The following is an 18496-nucleotide window of genomic DNA, read 5'->3' as shown; positions in this document are numbered from 1 at the left end:
TGGTTTGTCCTGTGAAAGACCAATATGACCTGTTCAGCTTGGTTTGTCCTGTGAAAGACCAATATGACCTTGTACAGCTTGGTTTGTCCTGACTGTGAAAGACCAATATGACCTGTTCAGCTTGGTTTGGCCTGACTGTGAAAGACCAAATATGACCTTGTTCAGCTTGGTTTGTCCTGTGAAAGACCAATATGACCTGTTCAGCTTGGTTTGTCCTGACTGTGAAAGACCAATATGACCTGTTCAGCTTGGTTTGTCCTGTGAAAGACCAATATGACCTGTTCAGCTTGGTTTGTCCTGTGAAAGACCGATATGACCTGTTCAGCTTGGTTTGTCCTGACTGTGAAAGACCAATATGACCTGTTCAGCTTGTGTTTGTCCTGTGAAAGACCAATATGACCTGTACAGCTTGGTTTGTCCTGTGAAAGACCAATATGACCTGTTCAGCTTGGTTGTCCTGTGAAAGACCAATATGACCTGTACAGCTTGGTTTGTCCTGACTGTGAAAGACCAATATGACCTGTTCAGCTTGGTTTGTCCTGTGAAAGACCAATATGACCTGTTCAGCTTGGTTTGTCTGTGAAAGACCAATATGACCTGTTCAGCTTGGTTTGTCCTGTGAAAGACCAATATGACCTGTTCAGCTTGGTTTGTCCTGACTGTGAAAGACCAATATGACCTGTTCAGCTTGGTTTGTCCTGTGAAAGACCAATATGACCTGTTCAGCTTGGTTTGTCCTGTGAAAGACCGATATGACCTGTTCAGCTTGGTTTGTCCTGACTGTGAAAGACCAATATGACCTGTTCAGCTTGGTTGTCCTGTGAAAGACCGATATGACCTGTTCAGCTTGGTTTGTCCTGTGAAAGACCAATATGACCTGTTCAGCTTGGTTTGTCCTGTGAAAGACCAATATGACCTGTTCAGCTTGGTTTGTCCTGTGAAAGACCAATATGACCTGTTCAGCTTGGTTTGTCCTGTGAAAGACCAATATGACCTGTACAGCTTGGTTTGTCCTGTGAAAGACCAATATGACCTGTTCAGCTTGGTTTGTCCTGATGTGAAAGACCAATATGACCTGTTCAGCTTGGTTTGTCCTGTGAAAGACCAATATGACATGTTCAGCTTGGTTTGTCCTGTGAAAGACCGATATGACCTGTTCAGCTTGGTTTGTCCTGACTGTGAAAGACCAATATGACCTGTTCAGCTTGGTTTGTCCTGTGAAAGACCGATATGACCTGTTCAGCTTGGTTTGTCCTGTGAAAGACCAATATGACCTGTTCAGCTTGGTTTGTCCTGTGAAAGACCAATATGACCTGTTCAGCTTGGTTTGTCTGTGAAAGACCAATATGACCTGTTCAGCTTGGTTTGTCCTGTGAAAGACCAATATGACCTGTACAGCTTGGTTTGTCCTGTGAAAGACCAATATGACCTGTTCAGCTTGGTTTGTCCTGTGAAAGACCAATATGACCTGTTCAGCTTGGTTTGTCCTGTGAAAGACCAATATGACCTGTACAGCTTGGTTTGTCCTGTGAAAGACCAATATGACCTGTTCAGCTTGGTTTGTCCTGACTGTGAAAGACCAATATGACTGTTCAGCTTGGTTTGTCCTGTGAAAGACCAATATGACCTGTACAGCTTGGTTTGTCCTGTGAAAGACCAATATGACCTGTACAGCTTGGTTTGTCCTGTGAAAGACCAATATGACCTGTACAGCTTGGTTTGTCCTGTGAAAGACCAATATGACCTGTTCAGCTTGGTTTGTCCTGATGTGAAAGACCAATATGACCTGTTCAGCTTGGTTTGTACTGACTGACTGTGAAAGACCAATATGACCTGTTCAGCTTGGTTTGTCCTGTGAAAGACCAATATGACCTGTTCAGCTTGGTTTGGCCTGACTGTGAAAGACCAATATGACCTGTACAGCTTGGTTTGTCCTGTGAAAGACCGATATGACCTGTTCAGCTTGGTTTGTCCTGTGAAAGACCGATATAGACCTGTACAGCTTGGTTTGTCCTGTGAAAGACCGATATGACCTGTACAGCTTGGTTTGTCCTGTGAAAGACCGATATGACCTGTACAGCTTGGTTTGTCTGTCTGTGAAAGACCGATATGGGATTTTAGGTCATTCAGAGTGTATTAAATGGAAGCATGTTTATCACAGTCAATATTATCTGATGCACCTTATGAGAGAGAAAACATCTTTACACTCTTAAAACACCTGTATCTGAAATTCATTTGACCAATGTCATTTATATGTCAAGTTACTATTTTGGCATATTACCATAACATAAAAGAGGATATATACATAAATATAATATTATTCTCTTTACCAGTAAACCAGAAGATTTACACAATAACGATTATATCAACATTTGGTTATTATAAACATCTTATCATTCATAACTGAAATACTGTAGATCAGAATCTATACACAGACGATGGTTATTTTGGTCGGTTCTATTTCGTCTGTAGGTCAAGACCACACCTGATCCATTCTGTGTCCAGTGTTATCCTACACCCCCCCCCCCACCACCTGTAACTACGACAACTCTGGTCCAATGAGGTGTAGGTTGAAACTATTTCTCCTTCTATTTTTCCCAGCATCCTGTGCAAGGAATAACTGACACATTTGAATCAAAAACAATAGTTCATTGAAGTGTAAGTGTATAAATCCACAGGTATTGTGATCAGACATCCCCAGTTGGGATGCAACTCTGTGTGCTGTAGTCCATGTTGAACCCTCCAGTCTGTCTGTCTAGTGTTGCTTCGCTTCTAAGGTGACTGCTCCAGAAGCTGCTGACGTCGTCTCAGGATCTCAGCGAACTGGGCGCGCTCCGTGGCGTCCTGGAAACAGAAACCGTGACAACGTAAAGAAAGGGGCGTGGTCATGAAGGAGGTGGGCGAGGCCCGGAGGGTTCAGTGGTTGCTGCACTCGTCAAATGACTCCCACCCCTGAGTCACAGGTTGTGACCGACAGCTTCTCCTGACGCCTCCGCATGATCTCCTGCAGCTCTGACCCTGAACTCCTCTGGAGGGGAGATAGAGAGGAGGAGGGAGGGAGGGGGGGAGGGTGGGAGGGGAGAGAGAGGGGGAGGGGAGGGAGAGAGGGAGAGAGAGAGAGAGGGGGGGAGAGGGAGGGAGGGGAGGGAGAGAGAGAGGGGGAGGGGAGAGAGAGGGGGGGAGGGGAGAGAGAGGGGAGAGGGGGGGAGAGAGGGGGAGGGGGAGAGAGGGGGGAGGGAGAGAGAGAGGGAGGGAGAGGAGAGAGAGAGGGGGAGAGGGGAGGGGAGGGAGAGAGAGGGGGAGAGGGGGAGGGGAGAGAGAGAGGGGGGAGGGAGGGAGGAGAGAGAGAGGGGGGAGGGAGGGGAGAGAGAGGGGGAGGGGGAGAGAGAGGGGAGGAGAGAGAGGGAGAGGGAGAGAGAGGGGGAGGAGAGAGAGAGGGGGGGGAGGGAGGGGAGAGGGAGGGATATAGGGGGGGGGAGGGATATAGGGGGGGAGGGGAGAGAGAGAGGGGATATAGGGAGGGGACGGAGGGAGGGGGATAGAGGGGGATATAGGGAGGATAGAGAGGGGACGGAGGGAGGAGGAGAGAGGGGGATAGGAGAGAGGGGATATAGGAGGGACGGAGGGAGGGGGATAGAGGGGGATATAGGGAGGGATAGAGAGGGGACGGAGGGAGGGGGAGAGAGGGGGATATAGGGAGGGGACGGAGGGAGGGGGATAGATAGGAGGGGGATATAGGGAGAGATATAGGGAGAGATAGAGAGGGGACGGAGGGAGGGGGATAGAGAGGGGGATATAGGGAGAGATAGAGAGGGGGGGGACGGATGGATGGGGATATAGGGAGAGAGAGCGGGGGACGGAGGGGGAGAGAGGGGGATATAGAGAGAGGGGGAGGGAGAGAGGGGATATAGAGAGAGGGGGGGAGAGGAGAGAGGGGGATATAGGGGGAGGGGAGAGAGAGAGGGGATATGGGGAGGAGAGATAGAGAGGGGGACGGAGGGAGGGGGATATAGGGAGAGAGAGCGGGGGACGGAGGGAGAGAGGGGGATATAGAGAGAGGGGGAGGGAGAGAGGGGGGATATAGGGGGAGGGGGGAGAGAGAGAGAGGGGATATAGGGAGAGATAGAGCGGGGGACGGAGGGAGAGAGGGGGATATAGAGAGAGGGGAGGAGGGGGAGGGGAGAGAGGAGAGAGAGAGAGAGAGAGAGAGAGAGGGGATATAGGGGAGATAGAGCGGGGGACGGAGGTGGAGAGAGGGGATATAGGGAGAGGGGGAGGGAGGGGGAGGGGGAGAGAGAGAGAGAGAGAGGGGGATATAGGGAGAGATAGAGAGGGGGACGGAGGGAGCGGGATATAGGGAGAGATAGAGAGGGGGACGGGAGGGAGGAGAGAGGGGGATATAGGGAGAGATAGAGAGGGGGACGGAGGGAGGAGAGAGGGGGATATAGGGAGAGATAGAGAGGGGGACGGAGGGAGCGGGATATAGGGAGAGATAGAGAGGGGGGATGGAGGGAGGAGAGAGCGGGATATAGGGAGAGATAGAGAGGGGGACGGAGAGAGAGGAGAGAGGGGGATATAGGGAGAGATAGAGAGGGGGACGGAGAGAGGAGAGAGGGGGATATAGGGAGAGATAGAGAGGGGGACGGAGAGAGGGGGATATAGGGAGAGATAGAGGGGGACGGAGGGAGGAGAGAGGGGGGATATAGGGAGAGATAGAGAGGGGGACGGAGGGAGGAGAGAGGGGGATATAGGGAGAGATAGAGGGGGATGGATGAGGGAGAGATAGAGGGGGATATAGAGAGAGAAAGGGGGATATAGAGAGATATCAGAGAAAGGAGGTTAGAGTCAGTAGAGATGTCTCCCACAGGGGAAACACTACACAGCAGGGCTGAATCATAGAGTTGAAAACAGTAGTTAGGTCTCTCTAGAAACCATTCTAGTGTTTATATCTCTACGAATCCACTAGAGAACAGGGGAGAAGCCTCACCCGCTGGGCAGCTACAGGGAAACTGTTAGTGAATGTAGATGACAGTCTGGTGGGAGACTCCTGTGGCCGGTCAGACAGTAGGCGTTGCTAGCTCTGGCCTGAGAGAGCTGCTGTCCTGCAGACCTACCGACCTTTAGACTGAGAACCAGCCGGACAACATCGTACTCAGGACCAGCGCTGGAGTAAACCTTATGTTTTCAGAGATGATCCACAAATACCTACATTTCCTTTAGGCAGACCCACTCAACCTGTTCTAAACTGACCTGTAGTTTCATTAGTAGTATCACACTCAACCTGTTATAAACTGACCTGTAGTTCCATTAGTAGTATAACACTCAACCTGTTATAAACTGATCTGTAGTTCCTTTAGTAGTATCACACTCAACCTGTTATAAACTGACCTGTAGTTCCATTAGTAGTATAACACTCAACCTGTTATAAACTGACCTGTAGTTTCATTAGTAGTATCACACTCAACCTGTTCTAAACTGACCTGTAGTTTCATTAGTAGTATAACACTCAACCTGTTATAAACTGATCTGTAGTTCCTTTAGTAGTATCACACTCAACCTGTTATAAACTGACCTGTAGTTCCATTAGTAGTATAACACTCAACCTGTTATAAACTGACCTGTAGTTCCATTAGTAGTATAACACTCAACCTGTTATAAACTGACCTGTAGTTCCATTAGTAGTATCACACTCAACCTGTTATAAACTGACCTGTAGTTTCATTAGTAGTGTTATACATTACACTCAACCTGTTATAAACTGACCTGCAGTTCCCTTAGTAGTATAACACATTACACTCAACCTGTTATAAACTGACCTGTAGTTCCATTAGTAGTATAACACATTACACTCAGCCTGTTATGAACTGACCTGTAGTTCCATTAGTAGTATAACACTCAACATGTTCTAAACTGACCTGTAGTTCCATTAGTAGTATAACACTCAACCTGTTATAAACTGACCTGTAGTTCCATTAGTAGTATAACACTCAACCTGTAATAAACTGACCTGTAGTTCCATTAGTAGTATAACACTCAACCTGTAATAAACTGACCTGTAGTTCCATTAGTAGTATAACACTCAACCTGTAATAAACTGACCTGTAGTTCCATTAGTAGTATAACACTCAACCTGTAATAAACTGACCTGTAGTTCCATTAGTAGTATAACACTCAACCTGTAATAAACTGACCTGTAGTTCCATTAGTAGTATAACACTCAACCTGTTATAAACTGACCTGTAGTTCCATTAGTAGTATCACACTCAACCTGTTATAAACTGATTCTGTAGTTCCTTTAGTAGTATAACACTCAACCTGTTATAAACTGACCTGTAGTTCCATTAGTAGTATAACACTCAACCTGTTATAAACTGACCTGTAGTTCCATTAGTAGTATCACACTCAACCTGTTATAAACTGGCCTGTAGTTCCATTAGTAGTATCACACTCAACCTGTTATAAACTGACCTGTAGTTCCTTTAGTAGTGTTATACATTACACTCAACCTGTTATAAACTGACCTGTAGTTTCATTAGTAGTGTTATACATTACACTCAACCTGTTATAAAACTGACCTGTAGTTCCATTAGTAGTATCACACTCAACCTGTTATAAACTGACCTGTAGTTCCATTAGTAGTATAACACATTACACTCAACCTGTTATAAACTGACCTGTAGTTCCTTTAGGCAGACTCACTCAACCTGTTCTAAACTGACCTGTAGTTCCATTAGTAGTATCACACGCAACCTGTAATAAACTGACCTGTAGTTCCTTTAGGCAGACTCACTCAAAACTGACCTGTAGTTACATTAGTAGTATAACACATTACACTCAACCTGTTATAAACTGACCTGTAGTTCCATTAGTAGTGTTATACATTACACTCAACCTGTTATAAACTGACCAGGAGTTCCATTAGTAGTATTATACATTACACTCAACCTGTTCTAAACTAACCTGTAGTTCCATTAGTAGTTTAACACTCAACCTGTTATAAACTGACCTGGAGTTCCATTAGTAGTATTATATATTACACTCAACCTGTTCTAAACTAACCTGTAGTTCCATTAGTAGTATAACACTCAACCTGTTCTAGACTGACCTGTAGTTCCATTAGTAGTATAACACTCAACCTGTTCTAAACTGACCTGCAGTTCCATTAGTAGTATCACACTCAACCTGTTATAAACTGACCTGTAGTTACATTAGTAGTATAACACTCAACCTGTTATAAACTGACCTGTAGTTCCATTAGTAGTATAACACTCAACCTGTTATAAACTGACCTGCAGTTCCATTAGTAGTATCACACTCAACTTGTTCTAAACTTACCTGTAGTTACAATAGTAGTATAACACTCAACCTGTTATAAACTGACCGGTAGTTACATTAGTAGTATAACACTCAACCTGTTCTAAACTGACCTGTAGTTACATTAGTAGTATAACACATTACACTCAACCTGTTATAAACTGACCTGTAGTTCCATTAGTAGTGTTATACATTACACTCAACCTGTTATAAATTGACCTGGAGTTCCATTAGTAGTATTATACATTACACTCAACCTGTTATAAACTGACCTGTAGTTACATTAGTAGTATAACACATTACACTCAACCTGTTATAAACTGACCTGTAGTTCCATTAGTAGTGTTATACATTACACTCAACCTGTTATAAATTGACCTGGAGTTCCATTAGTAGTATTATACATTACACTCAACCTGTTATAAACTGACCTGTAGTTACATTAGTAGTATAACACTCAACCTGTTCTAAACTGACCTGTAGTTCCATTAGTAGTATAACACTCAACCTGTTCTAAACTGACCTGTAGTTCCATTAGTAGTATCACACTCAACTTGTTCTAAACTTACCTGTAGTTACATTAGTAGTATAACACTCAACCTGTTATAAACTGACCTGTAGTTACATTAGTAGTATAACACTCAACCTGATATAAACTGACCTGTAGTTCCATTAGTAGTATAACACATTACACTCAACCTGTTATAAACTGACCTGTAGTTACATGACTACAATAACACTAAACCTGTTCTAAACTGACCTGTAGTTCCATTAGTAGTATCACACTCAACCTGTTCTAAACTGACCTGTAGTTCCATTAGTAGTATAACACTCAACCTGTTCTAAACTGACCTGTAGTTCCATTAGTAGTATCACACTCAACCTGTTCTAAACTGACCTGTAGTTTCATTAGTAGTGTTATACATTACACTCAACCTGTTCTAAACTGACCTGTAGTTCCATTAGTAGTATAACACTCAACCTGTTATAAACTGACCTGTAGTTCCATTAGTAGTATAACACATTACACTCAACCTGTTATAAACTGACCTATAGTTACATTACTAGTATCATACATTACACTGTAGTTCAGGAAGAAACAGACCTGAAATATACTGTAGTTCAGGAGGAAACAGACCTGAAATATACTGTAGTTCAGGAGGAAACAGACCTGACATATACTGTAGTTCAGGAGGAAACAGACCTGACATATACTGTAGTTCAGGAGGAAACAGACCTGAAATATACTGTAGTTCAGGAAGAAACAGACCTGAAATATACTGTAGTTCAGGAGGAAACAGACCTGACATGTACTGTAGTTCAGGAAGAAACAGACCTGACATCTAATTGATATTCCAGTTCAGGGTTAAAGTTCCCCTTGGCCTTGGGAACGGTTCAGTCTAGTAGTGATAAGGTCATGGAGAAGGATGTTAACTGTTAGAAGGTAACGGTTCAGTCTAGTAGTGATATGGTATGATATGATTCTCCATGGCAGTGCAGGCTGAGCTCATGGTGAGAGGTGAGGGATGGTAACGCTTACAGACAGGAGGAGACCGGGAGGAGGGTTCTTAAAGCCATGGTGGTTATCTAGGAAGGAGACCAGGAGGAGGGTTCATAAAGCCATGGTGGTTATCTAGGAAGGAGACCGGGAGGTGGGTTCTTAAAGCCATGGTGGTTATCTAGGATGGAGACCGGGAGGTGGGTTCTTAGAGCCATGGTGGTTATCTAGGAAGGAGACCGGGAGGTGGGTATAGCCATGGTGGTTATCTAGGAAGGAGACCAGGAGGAGGGTTCTTAAAGCTATGGTGGTTATCTAGGAAGGAGACCGGGAGGTAGGTTCTTAAAGCCATGGCGGTTATCTAGGAAGGAGACCAGGAGGAGGGTTCTTAAAGCCATGGTGGTTATCTAGGAAGGAGACCGGGAGGTGGGTTCTTAAAGCCATGGTGGTTATCTAGGAAGGAGACCGGGAGGTGGGTATAGCCATGGTGGTTATCTAGGAAGGAGACCGGGAGGAGGGTTCTTAAAGCCCATGGTGGTTATCTAGGATGGAGACCGGGAGGTGGGTTCTTAAAGCCATGGTGGTTATCTAGGAAGGAGACCGGGAGGAAGGTTCTTAAAGCCATGGTGGTTATCTAGGACGGAGGGTTCTTAAAGCCATGGTGGTTATCTAGGAAGGAGACCGGGAGGAGGGTTCTTAAAGCCATGGTGGTTATCTAGGAAGGAGACCGGGAGGTGGGTATAGCCATGGTGGTTATCTAGGAAGGAGACCGGGAGGTAGGTTCTTAAAGCCATGGTGGTTATCTAGGAAGGAGACCAGGAGGAGGGTTCTTAAAGCCATGGTGGTTATCTAGGAAGGAGACCGGGAGGTGGGTTCTTAAAGCCATGGTGGTTATCTAGGAAGGAGACCGGGAGGAGGGTTCTTAAAGCCATGGTGGTTATCTAGGAAGGAGACCGGGAGGTGGGTATAGCCATGGTGGTTATCTAGGAAGGAGACCGGGAGGAGGGTTCTTAAAGCCATGGTGGTTATCTAGGATGGAGACCGGGAGGTGGGTTCTTAAAGCCATGGTGGTTATCTAGGAAGGAGACCGGGAGGAAAGTTCTTAAAGCCATGGTGGTTATCTAGGAAGGAGGGTTCTTAAAGCCATGGTGGTTATCTAGGAAGGAGGGTTCTTAAAGCCATGGTGGTTATCTAGGAAGGAGGGTTCTTAAAGCCATGGTGGTTATCTAGGAAGGAGGGTTCTTAAAGCCATGGTGGTTATCTAGGAAGGAGGGTTCTTAAAGCCATGGTAGTTATCTAGGAAGGAGACCGGGAGGAGGGTTCTTAAAGCCATGGTGGTTATCTAGGAAGGAGGGTTCTTAAAGCCATGGTAGTTATCTAGGAATGAGACCGGGAGGAGGGTTCTTAAAGCCATGGTAGTTATCTAGGAAGGAGGGTTCTTAAAGCCATGGTGGTTATCTAGGAAGGAGGGTTCTTAAAGCCATGGTGGTTATCTAGGAAGGAGACCGGGAGGAAGGTTCTTAAAGCCATGGTGGTTATCTAGGAAGGAGGGTTCTTAAAGCCATGGTGGTTATCTAGGAAGGAGACCGGGAGGAGGGTTCTTAAAGCCATGGTGGTTATCTAGGAAGGAGGGTTCTTAAAGCCATGGTGGTTATCTAGGAAGGAGGGTTCTTAAAGCCATGGTGGTTATCTAGGAAGGAGGGTTCTTAAAGCCATGGTAGTTATCTAGGAAGGAGACCGGGAGGAGGGTTCTTAAAGCCATGGTGGTTATCTAGGAAGGAGGGTTCTTAAAGCCATGGTGGTTATCTAGGAAGGAGACCGGGAGGAGGGTTCTTAAAGCCATGGTGGTTATCTAGGAAGGAGGGTTCTTAAAGCCATGGTAGTTATCTAGGAATGAGACCGGGAGGAGGGTTCTTAAAGCCATGGTAGTTATCTAGGAAGGAGGGTTCTTAAAGCCATGGTGGTTATCTAGGAAGGAGGGTTCTTAAAGCCATGGTGGTTATCTAGGAAGGAGGGTTCTTAAAGCCATGGTGGTTATCTAGGAAGGAGGGTTCTTAAAGCCATGGTGGTTATCTAGGAAGGAGGGTTCAAGCCATGGTAGTTATCTAGGAAGGAGAATCTCAGTTTTTAGCTTCCATCTGCTGGCCAGCTTCACAACATTTAGAAAAACAGCCTTATTTAAGTATGAGAAAATATTGATCCAAACTTAAGACTGTTTTTCAATGTGAGCAGTTGATACAAGACATACTGTATGTTATCTTGACCTGCACACTGGATTGTCTAAGTGGTGGATTTAGAACCCAGACCGGTGAGGTGTGTTAGCCTAGTGAGACCGGTGTGGAGAAGTCCACAGACCAATGAGGTGTGTTAGCCTAGTGAGACAGGTGTGGAGAAGTCCACAGACCAATGAGGTGTGTTAGCCTAGTGAGACAGGTGTGGAGAAGTCCACAGACTAATGAGGTGTGTTAGCCTAGTGAGACAGGTGTGGAGAAGTCCACAGACCGGTGAGGTGTGTTAGCCTAGTGAGACAGGTGTGGAGAAGTCCACAGACCAATGAGGTGTGTTAGCCTAGTGAGACAGGTGTGGAGAAGTCCACAGACCAATGAGGTGTGTTAGCCTAGTGAGACAGGTGTGCAGAAGTCCTGAACAGAAGAGAGCCGTGACTACATGAACGCTGGCCAACAGAGTAGAGCCTAGAACAACCGATCTAGTGGAACAATACCTTAGTGAGAGTTTAGAGTCTGTAGACTGCAGTGGTCAGAAGAAAACCTGCAGGAGGACAGAGACCAGACAGAAACCACACCTTGCCAAAGCTTTAAAGAGCATGTAGACTGCAAGTACCCCTGAAAACACCTGTATGTACCTGCAAACACCTGTATGTACCTGCAAATACCTGTGTGTACCTGTAAACACCTGTAAACATCTGTAGGTACCTGCAAATACACGTATGTACCTGCAAATACCTGTAAACACCTGTAAAGACCTGTATATACCTGCAAACTCCTGTAAACACCTGTATGTACCTGCAAATACCTGTATGTACCTGTAAACACCTGAATATACCTGCAGATACCTGTAAACACCTGTATGTACCTGAATATACCTGCAGATACCTGCAAACATCTGTATGTACCTGTAAACACCTGTATGTACCTGTAAACACAGGTATGTATCTGTAAATAATTGTATGTACCTGTAAACACCTGTATGTACCTGAAAACACTTGTATGTACCTGTAAACAACTGTATGTACCTGCAAACACTTGTATATACCTGTAAAGACCTGTATATACCTGCAAACTCCTGTAAACACCTGTATGTACCTGCAAACACCTGTATGTACCTGTAAACACCTGTATGTACCTGTAAACATCTGTATGTACCTGCAAACACCTGTATGTACCTGTAAACAGTGCATTCGGAAAGTATTCAGACCCCTTGACCCTTGACCGAGCTTACCTCAATTACGAGATGGCTAAAGGTTGCAGAATCTTTTAACCATACCACGTGGTTAAATTCTTCGACTATCCATACCGACTGAATAAGAACAAGTCTTTGATATTAATAACTAGTCTGCAGGAATTCGGTATCATTGAACACGAAGAACATCCATTCTATAACGAATGTCACTTTGAACTATCCCCTCTAACCAAGACAGGAGAGAGAGACAATTCTACAAAAGAAAGACTTTTCACCAGCGATCAATACGACACACTGAGCGTAAATATATATATTGATTGCAATTGTTCCCGAATGAGTGAGCGTTCATGTGTAAAGGATTAGCATTTCAATTGTTATAATTATCACTCTGTAGTGACTTCTTAGGCGACCCCCACTTCCCCTTTTGTCTAACAAGCCGCCATGCCGGTTCAGCCCACTAGGGGCACATTCTCCTATCATTTCCCTTTGTTTGTTTGTTTATGCATTTCTGTTCATTACTTAGTTAGTAATAAATAAATGATTTAAGACAATTGATGTATGGATGACTCATAGTGAAGACTGGGTTCGTGCAGATAACCAACCATTTATGACGTTTGGAATGAGACCAACGTGAGGTAAAGTAAATAATTCATTAATTCGAAGACTAATTGATCAGGAAAAATATCTGAAAAGTTATTTTAGGAAATGATAACTTTGTAATCTGAATATTTTTCCTTGGTCCCCCGACTTCCTAGTTAATTAGTTACGTGATTAATCAGTTGGTCGCATAGTAACTAATTACAAAGAATCTTTGATAAAAACTATCAGTCTTCAGTTAATGATGGTTGTCACGACAACAGCATGATGCTGCCACCACCATGATTCACCGTAGGGATGGTGTCAGGTTTCCTCCAGACGTGACGCTTGGCATTCAGGCCAAAGAGTTACATCTTGGTTTCATCAGACCAGAGAATCTGGTTTCTCATGGTCTGAGTGTCCTTTAGGTGCCTTTTGACAAACTAAGTGGGATGTGCCTTTTGCTTTCAACTAGCCACTCCACCATAACGGCCTGATTGGCGGAGTGCTACAGAGATGGTTGTCCTTCTGGAAGGTTCTCCCATCTCCAAAGAAGAACTCTGGAGCTCTGTCGGAGTAACCATCGGGTTCTTGGTCACCTCTCTGACCAAGGCTCTTCTCACCCAATTGCTCAGTTTGGCCGGGCGGCTCTAGGAAGATTATTGGTGGTTCCAAACTTCTTCCATTTAAGAATGATGGAGGCCGCTGTGTTCTTGGGGATCTGTGCCTCGACACAATCCTGTCTCGGAGCTCTATGGACAATCCCTTCGACCTCATGGCTTGGTTTTTGCTCTGACATGCACTGTCAACTGCGGGACCTTATATAGACAGGTGTGTGCCTTTCAAAATCATGTCCAATCAATTGAATTTACCACAGGTGGACTCCTATCAAATTGTAGAAACCTCAAGGATCATCAATGGAAACAGGATGCACCTGAGCTCAACTTCGAGTCTCATAGCAGAGGGTCTGAATACTTAGTTCTTACACCACCCTAGGTCACCTCAAGGATCATCAATGGAAACAGGATGCATCTGAGCTCAACTTGGAGTCTCATAGCAGAGGGTCTGAATACTTAGTTCTTACACCACCCTAGGTCACCTCAAGGATCATCAATGGAAACAGGATGCACCTGAGCTCAACTTGGAGTCTCATAGCAGAGGGTCTGAATACTTAGTTCTTACACCACCCTAGGTCACCTCAAGGATCATCAATGGAAACAGGATGCATCTGAGCTCAACTTGGAGTCTCATAGCAGAGGGTCTGAATACTTAGTTCTTACACCACTCCAGGTCACCTCAAGGATCATCAATGGAAACAGGATGCATCTGAGCTCAACTTCGAGTCTCATAGCAGAGGGTCTGAATACTTAGTTCTTACACCACCCTAGGTCACCTCAAGGATCATCAATGGAAACAGGATGCACCTGAGCTCAACTTGGAGTCTCATAGCAGAGGGTCTGAATACTTAGTTCTTACACCACCCTAGGTCACCTCAAGGATCATCAATGGAAACAGGATGCACCTGAGCTCAACTTCGAGTCTCATAGCAGAGGGTCTGAATACTTAGTTCTTACACCACCCTAGGTCACCTCAAGGATCATCAATGGAAACAGGATGCACCTGAGCTCAACTTGGAGTCTCATAGCAGAGGGTCTGAATACTTATGTAAATAAGGTAAGCATTTTTAATACATTTGCTAAAAATAAAAACTGTTTTCACTTTGTCATTAAGGGTTATTGTGTGTAGATTGACGAGGAAAAACATTAATTTAATCCATTTTAGAATAAGGCTGAAAAGAAAGAAAAAGCACAGGTGTTTATCGGTACACAGGTGTTTATAGGTACACTGGTGTTTATCGGTACACAGGTGTTTATAGGTACACAGGTGTTTATAGGTACACAGGTGTTTATAGGTACACAGGTGTTTATAGGTACACTGGTGTTTATCGGTACACAGGTGTTTATCGGTACACAGGTGTTTATCGGTACACAGGTGTTTATAGGTACACAGGTGTTTATAGGTACACTGGTGTTTATAGGTACACAGGTGTTTATAGGTACACAGGTGTTTATAGGTACACAGGTGTTTATAGGTACACAGGTGTTTATAGGTACACAGGTGTTTATAGGTACACAGGTGTTTATAGGTACACAGGTGTTTATAGGTACACAGGTGTTTATAGGTACACAGGTGTTTATAGGTACACAGGTGTTTATAGGTACACTGGTGTTTATAGGTACACTGGTGTTTATCGGTACACTGGTGTTTATCGGTACACAGGTGTTTATAGGTACACAGGTGTTTATAGGTACACAGGTGTTTATAGGTACACAGGTGTTTATAGGTACACAGGTGTTTATAGGTACACAGGTGTTTGCAGGTACTGTGGTTACATCAAACACACTCAGAAGAAGAGATTCAAGGTTTTGTGATTACATCACACACACTCAGAAGAAGAGATTCCCTAAAGCAGACACCCAGCCAGTAGAATCCTCTGAACTACACTAGCCACAATGCAACACTGGGTTCAAACATTTAGCCCAAGTGGACTTTTCAACAGTCTGGACTTTGGATAGCTAAACACGTTAGTGATTGGCTGCCTTCCATTCAGGTTTAACCCTGCACTCTGCCTTGAGGCAGCTATGATTGGCTGCCTTCCATTCAGGTTTAACCCTGCACTCTGCCTTGAGGCAGCTATGATTAGCTGCCTTCCGTTCAGGTTTAACCCTGCACTCTGCCTTGAGGCAGCTATGATTGGCTACCTTCCATTCAGGTTTAACCCTGCACTCTGCCTTGAGGCAGCTATGATTTGCTGCCTTCCATTCAGGTTTAACCCTGCACTCTGCCTTAAGGCAGCTATGATTGGCTGCCTTCCGTTCAGGTTTAACCCTGCACTCTGCCTTGAGGTAGCTATGATTGGCTGCCTTCCATTCAGGTTTAACCCTGCACTCTGCCTTGAGGCAGCTATGATTGGTTGCCTGCCGTTCAGATTTAACTCTGCACTCTGCCTTGAGGCAGCTATGATTGGCTGCCTGCCGTTCAGATTTAACTCTGCACTCTGCCTTGAGGCAGCTAGCTACTGTATCTTTATCCCTGGTCTAACAGTGTTAATCAGCTAGCTTGCAGGGCTAGCCGGCTCAGTGTTATCAGGTTTAGTAAGAGGAGAAGCACTACCCACCTCCAGAGCAGCCTTCTGGACGGTCACCTGACTGAAGACCCTGGCCCCGTCGTCTGGACACACCGTCTTCAGCTCCTCCTTATTTAGAGAGAACAGCTGGGCTCCGGTTAATACTCCCAGACTGGTAATGGTACTGTAGAGACGGGTAGTAGCACAGGAGTACGACAGTCATCATCACCGTAGAAATAGACAAAAGCCACACCAGAGTTGAGCTCATTCATTTAAATAGTGAAAAGCACAGGACCCAGAATAGAACCTTGGGGGACACCAGCAGTCATCGCCACATAGTCAGATAGAACTAATATTTCTATATGTCCAGTGTGACAACGAGTTGAATCCCTTCAGCTGTAGCCAGGCCTTGACCTCGTCAGGAGAGGAGGTATCAGTACTATACTATAGGATGTATTCTCATATAGATATATAGATGATACATATACACTTCAAGAGTTTGGGGTCACTTAGAAATGTCCTTGTTTTTGACAAGGACATAACATCAAAATGATTAGAAATACAGTAAAGACATTGTTGATGTTGTAAATGACTATTGAAACTGGAAACGGCTGATTTTTAATGGAATATCTACATAGGCGTACAGAGGCCCATTATCAGCAACCATCACTCCTGGGTTCCAATGGCACGTTTTGTTAGCTAATCCACGTTTATCATTTTAAAAGGCTAATTGATCCTGAGAAAACCCTTTTGCAGTTATGTTAGCACAGCTGAAAACTGTTGTTCTGATTAAAGAAGCAATAAAACTGGCCTTCTTTAGACTAGTTGAGTATCTGGAGCATCAGCATTTGTGGGTTCAATTACAGGCTCAAAATGGGCAGAAACAAAGAACTTTCTTCTGAAACTCATCAGTCTATTCTTGTTCTGAGAAATGAAGGCTATTCCATGCGAGAAACTGAAGATCTCGTACAACGCTGTGTACTACTCCCTTCACAGAACAGCGTAAACTGGCCCTAACCAGAATAGAAAGAGGAGTGGGAGGCCCCAGTGCACAACTGAGCAAGAGGACAAGTACATTAGAGTGTCTAGTATGAGAAACACAAGTCCTCAACTGGCAACTTCATTAAATAGTACCCGCAAAACACCAGTCTCAATGTCAACAGTGAAGAGACGACTCCGGGATGCTGGCCTTCTAGGCAGAGTGGCAAAGAAAAAGCCACATCTCAGACTGACCAATACATATCAAAGATTAAGATGGGCAAAAGAGCACAGACACTGGACAGAGGAAGATTGGAATAAAGTGTTATGGACAGACGAATCTAAGTTTGAGGTGTTTGGATCAATGTGATGGTCTGGGGATGCTTTGGTGGTGGTAAAGTGGGAGATTTGTACAGGGTCAAAGGGATCTTGAAGAAGGAAGGCTCCATTTTACAACGACATGCCATACCCTGTGGACGGCACTTAATTGGAGCCAATTTCCTCCTACAACAGGACAATGACCCAAAGCACAGCTCCAAACCATGCAATAACTATTTAGGGAAGAAGCAATCAGCTGGTATTCTGTCTATAATGGAGTGGCCATCACAGTCACCAGATCTCAACCCTATTGAGCTGTTGTGGGAGCAGCTTGATCGTATGGTACGTAAGAAGTGCCCATCAAGCCAATCCAACTTGTGGGAGGTTCTTCAGGAAGCATGGGGTGAAATCTCTTCAGATTACCTAGACTGCCAAAGGTCTGCAAGGCTGTAGTTGCTGCAAATGGAGGATTCTTTGACGAAAGCAAAGTTTTGAAGGACACAATTATTATTTGAATAATTGTTTTATTTATTTATAACCTTGTCAACGTCTTGACTATATTTCATGTATGTTTGCATGGAAAACATGGACATTTCTAAGTGACCCCAAACTGTTGAACGGTAGTGTATGTTAAATGACGTACACAGAGCTGAACCCCTTCAGCTGCAGCCAGGCCTTGACCTCGTCAGGGGAGGAGTCGTACGTGATGTTGACGGACGGGAGGGAGGTGCTGCGAGCAGGAACAGCAAACTTCTTGTTGGCGCTTCGACCCAACGTGAGGCGGTGCATCAACTCGTCCTGAACCTCCTCCATGTTGGACTTCCTCCCTACAGGACACAACATTAACCATACCACCTAAACCCCAACCCTGACCCTCCTCCCTACAGGACACAACATTAACCATACCACCTAAACCCCAACCCTGACTCCTGACCCTCCTCCCTACAGGACACAACATTAACCATACCACCTAAACCCTAACCCTGACCCTCCTCCCTACAGGACACAACATTAACCATACCACCTAAACCCTAACCCTGACCCCTGACCCTCCTCCATGTTGGACTTCCTCCCTACAGGACACAACATTAACCATGCCACCTAAACCCTAACCCTGAACCCTGACCCTCCTCCCTACAGGACACAACATTAACCATACCACCTAAACTCCAACCCTGACCCTCCTCCCTACAGAACACAACATTAACCATACCACCTAAACCCCAACCCTGAACCCTAACACTAATCCAGACTCCTGATATTAA

At 44.9% G+C, this 18496-nt stretch overlaps 1 protein-coding gene across 1 annotated transcript in view; it reads right to left on the bottom strand.

The window, feature by feature from the left end:
- Window positions 1-2916: 2916 nt before the first annotated feature.
- The window catches only part of LOC109885648 (epidermal growth factor receptor kinase substrate 8), a 174739-nt gene continuing 159159 nt past the window's right edge, over window positions 2917-18496 (bottom strand). Inside the window, 4 exon segments of the mRNA XM_031822149.1 lie at window positions 2917-2946; window positions 2948-3028; window positions 15987-16119; window positions 17875-18058. Of these exon segments, the coding sequence (XP_031678009.1) occupies window positions 2917-2946; window positions 2948-3028; window positions 15987-16119; window positions 17875-18058 (428 nt within the window).

Source organism: Oncorhynchus kisutch, unplaced genomic scaffold (assembly GCF_002021735.2).
Source record: "Oncorhynchus kisutch isolate 150728-3 unplaced genomic scaffold, Okis_V2 scaffold4076, whole genome shotgun sequence".
NCBI lineage: Eukaryota > Metazoa > Chordata > Actinopteri > Salmoniformes > Salmonidae > Oncorhynchus > Oncorhynchus kisutch.
Note: the sequence above shows the minus strand (reverse complement) of the source record. Positions and strands in the feature narration are given on the sequence as shown.